Here is a 6,449-nt window from a genome sequence, read left to right as displayed (position 1 = left end):
CGCCCGTCCGCTGCTGGCCCGAAGCGGCCGGCCGGGGCTGGCAGACCGGCTCTGTATGTGGGTTCCACTCAGCATCAGAGGACTGAAAAGGGCCCTTGGGTCATGAGTTATGTTACATCACTATATCTCTGCTCAAACTCCGTCCGAAACTAGCCGGGTCTGCTTTTACCATCTAGTCCGCTCCTGTTGGAAGCCCTTTGGAGCCCCCTCTGTGATTAGAAACACTGTTTGCCTTTGTAACCTAAAGCCTTTGTGGTCAGTCCGTTCCCTTCTATTCTCGTGCCAGCATTGTCCTCTAGCTGAAGTAGTGCTTTCCCTATCTTCTGCTTTCCCCCCCTGCTTTATTCGTAGAGCACAACGCTCTCCTCTGCAGTGCTGGTAGGGCTGCAGGCAGTGCCCCGATGCAGTGATGTGGGCGGGCAATGTGCTTCGAGGAGACGTGGACTAGATGATCTTGGAGGTCTTTCCCGACCTTAACGATTCTGTGATTCTATGTGCTTGTCTTAGTGCTGGGGGAGGAACAGTTGGGATCAGAACTAACCTTCACCCCTCTCTTGCTCCACTTAGTCTGCTTGGCTCAGGAAAGATGGAGGAGGACAAAGAAAACGACCTTCGGCCTCCGTTACCTCAATCTTACGCAGCAACTGTAGCCAGACAAAGTACAGTGCCTTCAACTTCTACCATGCCAGGTAAGCATCGCGTTGGACAGAAGCAAAAAATGCCTCCTGGGGCAAAGTGGAAAGTCTCTCAACTTCCAAAGGTTCAGCCAGAAACTCTGCTTGTGCCATGCAGAATGGGGCAGCAGGACTCTCTGGAGCTCACCTGGTTCATCCCCTGTCCCAAAAGCAGGCCAGGCGTTTCCTGCTCTGCTTCCCGGGACCCCTGGCCAGCGCTTCTCCTCCTTGGGCAGAGCTGCACCACAAACGTGCTCGCCAGCAGAGCAGCGACCACATCTGAGCTTCACAGTTTGTCAGACAGCAGCTGCTGCCAGCCTGGTTTCCAAGAGTCGACACTGTGGGTGTAGAAGTCAGATCTCACTATTTTTTGTGACAAGGTTGCTACGGATTCTCCTAAGCCTGTTACACCTTACCCTAACAAAGCTGCGTTAAATTGCTGCAGGAGAAAGACTGGGTGATTTCATTATATTCCAGAGTCGTAAAGTCCACATACAGATGTGGTTCTTACTCTGAAATTGGTGCTTGCGTTCATGGCAGGAGGAGGAAAGCTTCTGCCACAGGAGCTAGCCAGGTAGTCCATTCCTTATCTGTAGTGGGGGTGGAGACACCTTTCTCTTCTGCAGTCCCCCAGAGCTCTGGGCTAAAAAGGGGATCACACAGTGTCTTTGCTCTTTGTTTCCAGCCTCCTTCCATCCGTTTCTCTGTAACGTTTTGTATTTTTGCTTGGGCAGGTTATTCAGAGGATGGTGGTGCCCTGCGAGGAGAAGTTATCCCAGAACATGAATTTGCAACTGGACCAGTGTGTCTCGATGACGAGAATGAGTTTCCTCCTGTGAGCATTCGGGACCCCTAAAACTGCAATTGAGCCCTCATGCTAAGAAGAAAGTATTAACCTCTTACGGAAGAGTTACTGTTGCCCCCACCTTGCCCCAGCTCACTGGCAAGCCTAATTAAGTTATAACGAATTAAGTTATAACGAATTCAGTTATAGGGACAGTGCCAGGAAAAGTACACCCCCTCTAAATGGCAGCTAGGGATGGGGCAAAGATGATCAAACCTGATAACTAGAGCTGGATCTGAACAAAGTAGTTGAAGTGCAGATCCAGGTCTGACCCTTGTGCCTTGTGCAGATTTCTAGTATTACCGAGAATAGCTTTAACTTGAACAGTACCATCATTTAGAAATACAAACTTAATAGTCCCTGTTGCGTTTACAGTCAGTTGTGTTAGTTTATGGAATGCAGATGGGATGTACCTGAACCTCACCAGTCTCTTCATATCTAAGGTAACTGAAAAGGCAACTCCTTTCCCAGGCACAAAGATGCAAGGTATAGCAGAGTTTTAAACCAGTTTATGATTTTTATATGGCACTTCCTCAGTTACCGTTGGAAGAAGATACTGGCTTTTTAAAATCTAACTTAAGCCTGGCAGTGTCTCTCCTGCTCCTCTTCTATTGCACATGCATTTACTGTGTGAAGTACCTAACCCTGAGGCGGACAGATGGTACCGCGCTGTGATCTGTGCTGTCTTCATAATAGTAACGCATTAACACAGAATATTGTAGTAGCTTTCAAGTTGTGGACTTGGCAGAGTTCTGAATCTCTTACTCCATTTTTACATGTCCTGCTGCTTGAGTTTTGCCTGAAAAGGAGGAAGTAAGAACTTTATCAGGATCCCAGGACTTGTTCCATATGCGGAGGCTGACCTCTGTGAGGCACTTTCCTGTCAACTGATGTGTTCTTTAGGTAAACGGTGACTAGCTCATGACTCCCTGTGAAACAACACTGCCCAAATCCAAATCAACCTGCGCAAACCTTAGACCAGATCTCTTTTGCTACCTGTAACATAACCTGCTGCAAACTGAGAACGAGTTTTGTAGCCATCTTGCTCCCAAGGACATTTAAAATGTCCTTCCTCTGGTCAGAGTCGCGTGGCCGCGGAGAAGCTGATGGCCCAGACCCCTGGGAGGAGCAGCAGGGCCAGAGAGAAATCCTTTGCTTCCTTCTGATGAACCTGCTCTTGGACACGTGGCTTGGGCACAAGCAAATGTCAGCAAGCGGGAATCCTGCTGCTCCTGAACGAGCCTTCCTGCTGCGGCCGTGCCGTAGAAAAGCCGCCCCAAACCCCCGCTGCACAACAGCAGGAGCTTTATTAAATGAACTTTGATCTGTCAAAATCCTGTGCTGTAATTAACCTGACACAGCAACTTAAGTGTGTAACGTTAGGGAGGAGGAGGAGGAGGTGGTGTGGGAGGGAAGGCACTTTCCAAAAATACTCCCTGATACAGCGGCTGAGTAATTGGAGCTCTCAGATAAAGTCTCTGCAGCTCGGACTTGGGTTTTGCCCCTCCGGTGCCGACGGTTACGTGTTTCACATTTACCAGCCAGCGTGGCGCGGGCTCCCGCCGCGTTAGTGCGCACGGAGAGCTGGTCGGGATGTTTTGATGCTTTGAATTTCACTGAACTTTGCTGTTTTCTCAGCGCCGAGATGTTGGGTCTCGATGACGCGTTCAAGGAGGGGGTTTCAGGCATCAGTCACTTCTGTGCAGAGAAGGAAGGAGAAAAAAACCCGACCTTATCCAACAAAAATGTTTTGACAGCGTTCTGCTTTGCGGAAACATGGGAAGGGTTTTGTTTGTTTTCCAGTGTGCAACAAAAAGACACTTAAAAACCTCAAAACTTGTGACAAAATAGAATATTCACCCACAGCCCACTCCGTGAGCGGGACTTTGAACTTAGACATACTTTCGGAGAAACAGCAGAGCTCAGACCCAGCTGTTCCTCTCCATTTTGAAACATCTTGCCTTCCCCTGACCTCAAGCAAGACTTCAGAAGCTCAGCTGTTAAAAGCGAGGAAAAGCAGCCGCAGTCTGACATAAAATCGGTTGCTGATTGTTGAAAACTGCCTCTTCATTAAACAGAAGGAGGGAGAGATCAGCGAAGAGATGAGAAGGCTGAGGAGGGCTCGTAAAAACTGGCCTCCACAAGAGCAAGTGTGGATGTTGCTGCTGATTGTGCCAGGGCTGCTGAAGGATCTTGTGGCAAGAGGGGAAACAAGTTCAGTTCCGTCTCTTGCTTGCACCGATGGGGTGGATTAAATGCTTTCAGGTCTGCTGCTGATCTTGAGCAGAAAGGACTCGGCCGTTACCGAGACAGACAGCAGGCTAAAGCCTCAGGCGAGGAGAAGATGCTGGGCTTGAGACGCGCCAGGAGGAGGGTGCGTTGCCCTTGCTCCGCGTGGTCAGAAGGCTTCGCAGGACGGGGAGAGCAAAGCCGGCTCTGGCTGCAAACGTCGTGGTGATTGTGCGGCTGTTTTCTGGTTACCTGCCCGAGCAGCAGCCACGGTTCTGTGGGTTTAGCAGTGTCGGTGAGGTTCCCAGCGGTGTCGGGAGCTGTTGGGGCGTGCTTTGGGCCAGGCTCTCCTTTTAGGAGCCACCGTAGTGGCTCTCCCCACCAAGGCAGAACAGTTTTGGGGTAGTGCTGTGGGGTTTGACAGAAGAAACCCTACGGGATTCAGCAACTAAGATGGCCTGTGAGGAGTGCAGCCTAGGGATCTTCTTAGAATTTCTGGGATTCATCAGGAAAGGCAGTTTCTTCCAGGAGATTGTTCGATGCTTTTCCAGGCATCCCTGATCTGTCCTGCGTTTGGCTGCACGCTGAAGCCTGTCAGCTTCGGGACCAGCGCTGATGGGAAGATTTTATCCGGAGAGCCATTAAGCCAGGCGAGGTTGCAAACAGTGGTCACATCTTCAAAGGTGCCTTCCCCTCACGGATACACAGTCTTTAAAAACATCTCTTCAACATCCACTTTCGGCTGCCTCCAGAACGGTGTGGTCAGCCTGGCTGTGCCGCACCACGTCTGCCCTCGACAGCACGACGTCCCCACCCTGGCTGTCTGCAGGGGGGAGAAATCGGTGCCCCCCTTCTCCAAACCACGGATCTCCATACAGACAGCTTGGCTGCAGATGCAACTTCGGCTCCACAGGACCAGTATTTGCCCAAGTTCCTCCTCACTGTTTGCTGGACAGTGTTTCGCTCATTCTGTCACTTGGATATGTGACACTAATGATTTTAAATTAATTTTTTTTTTTAACAGCTGGCTGTTAGCAGAGGAAAGGCAGCGGATTTTGCAGCGTAGCTCTACTAATAACCACGTTTCACAGAGGATGAGGGAGTTTGGTAGAACCTCACGGGCCTCTTCTTCCTCTCCTGCCCCAACAGGCATTTTGGGTAGCTGAGGCTTGCAGGGTTAAGCCCAGCTTACCAGTACGTTATCTGAAAACCCTTGGGAAAGGCACAATCCAGTGCCTCCAAAGCGGGCAAGCGATGGTCCTTAAGCCTACAGAGAGACAGAGCCCGGGAGGAGGAGCTGGCGCAGACCCTCGTGCGGTCGGGGCTGTGGGGATGCACCGGTGCGGCTGGGACACGCAGGTCGTGTCTGGCAAGGCTGGAGCTGCTGCAGGGCAGGGACATCTGTGCCTGGGTTTGTGGTCGGTGCCCACAGGGGCACCCGAGCCTCGTCCAGCAGTGGGTGCACGTCTTAGCCCGGGGTCTCCAGCCTCGTCCTGCAGCTTGAGTAGCTGATGCGAAGTGGTTCAGGGTCCTCGCTGCTGCTGCTTCTGCTCTGTGCCTGCTTTACTCTTTCTCTCCAAGGTTTTGCTGGTACTTAGGCCAGGCTTCCCCTCACCTAACCCCGTGCTACGTGTCACCTCCGGCCTCCAGCTGGAGACCCCACACAGCACGTACCCGTCCCCTCCTGCCGTGCCAGGAGTGGAACTTTTTGGGAGCAGTTAGCGGGGCAAATGGACTTCACCCCCCAGTAACCGAACTCGTGCTGAGCCCCATGCCAGCTTCAGGCAGGACACACTTAGCCCCGAGCCAGATGATTCCTGTTCCCAGGACTGTAAATTTGGGGAGGGGGAAAGTAAATAAATAAACCGCTCGCAAATCTGCCTGTGAATGGAAAGTAAAACACTGCAGGACATCCCGCCCCCTTCTTCTCCCATGTGCGTAAAACCGACTTGAAACACACCCTGTTGCTGGGAAAAGTAAGGCCGTTCTGTTTTGATTTTGGTAGATAATCTTGTGCCGTGGAGGTCAGCCGGGCAAAGCGAAGAGGTCATGATGAGAAACAAACATCTACGCTTAGGACAACTGCTGGGAAGCTCTTTGGAAAAGCCAGGAATTTCGAAGAATGGATTTGTGAGTCCCCAAGATGAGGAAAAAATAAATAAATTCCAAGGTGGGCCACAGCTTTTTCCTACAGTACGTTTAAATGAATGCCTGGCCCTGTTGGCTCCTTGTTTTAATTCGTGTCTGGGGGGGGGTGTCAATGTACTGTATGCACATCACGATATTTAACAAACTATATGTTAGAACCACAATGTAAATGCTAATTTAATCAGATTTGTATGTCACCAGAATTTTATATACCCATTTGTCCCTTTTCTAATTTATGCTGGTTTATGTGTATAAATGTACTTATAGGAAGATACATTAAACTTATGCCTTTGTACAGTATATACATACTATTTTACCCAGGCAAAGTATTTTTGCAGTGATATTAGAGGAGATGCCATTTGCTATGTTCAAAGACAGAATAAAGTCACGGTCTGTCCCTGGCAGCTCGCTGCCCGTGCTCCTGCTGTTCTTTGTGGGGCCCTAAAGATGTCAGTCTTGATTTAGTTTCAGGAGTGGAGAGTGGGTCTGGGGGGGCTGGTGGCAGGACAGCTGCTCCCACACGACCCACCTGGCCAAGCCCACGCAAGTCCCCT

At 50.6% G+C, this 6,449-nt stretch overlaps 1 protein-coding gene across 1 annotated transcript in view; it reads left to right on the top strand.

The window, feature by feature from the left end:
• WIPI1 (WD repeat domain, phosphoinositide interacting 1) overlaps positions 1 to 6,299 on the top strand; it is a gene marked incomplete at its 5' end in the record, with an annotated part of 19,234 nt that extends 12,935 nt beyond the window's left edge. Inside the window, 4 exons of the mRNA XM_009869735.1 lie at positions 238 to 252; positions 508 to 689; positions 1,409 to 1,509; positions 5,753 to 6,299. Coding sequence (XP_009868037.1) covers positions 238 to 252; positions 508 to 689; positions 1,409 to 1,509; positions 5,753 to 5,800 — 346 coding nt within the window. The remainder of the gene's footprint in view (positions 1 to 237; positions 253 to 507; positions 690 to 1,408; positions 1,510 to 5,752) is intronic.
• Between the last annotated feature and the right edge of the window lie 150 nt (positions 6,300 to 6,449).

This window comes from Apaloderma vittatum, unplaced genomic scaffold (assembly GCF_000703405.1).
Source record: "Apaloderma vittatum isolate BGI_N311 unplaced genomic scaffold, ASM70340v1 scaffold26925, whole genome shotgun sequence".
NCBI lineage: Eukaryota > Metazoa > Chordata > Aves > Trogoniformes > Trogonidae > Apaloderma > Apaloderma vittatum.
Note: the sequence above shows the minus strand (reverse complement) of the source record. Positions and strands in the feature narration are given on the sequence as shown.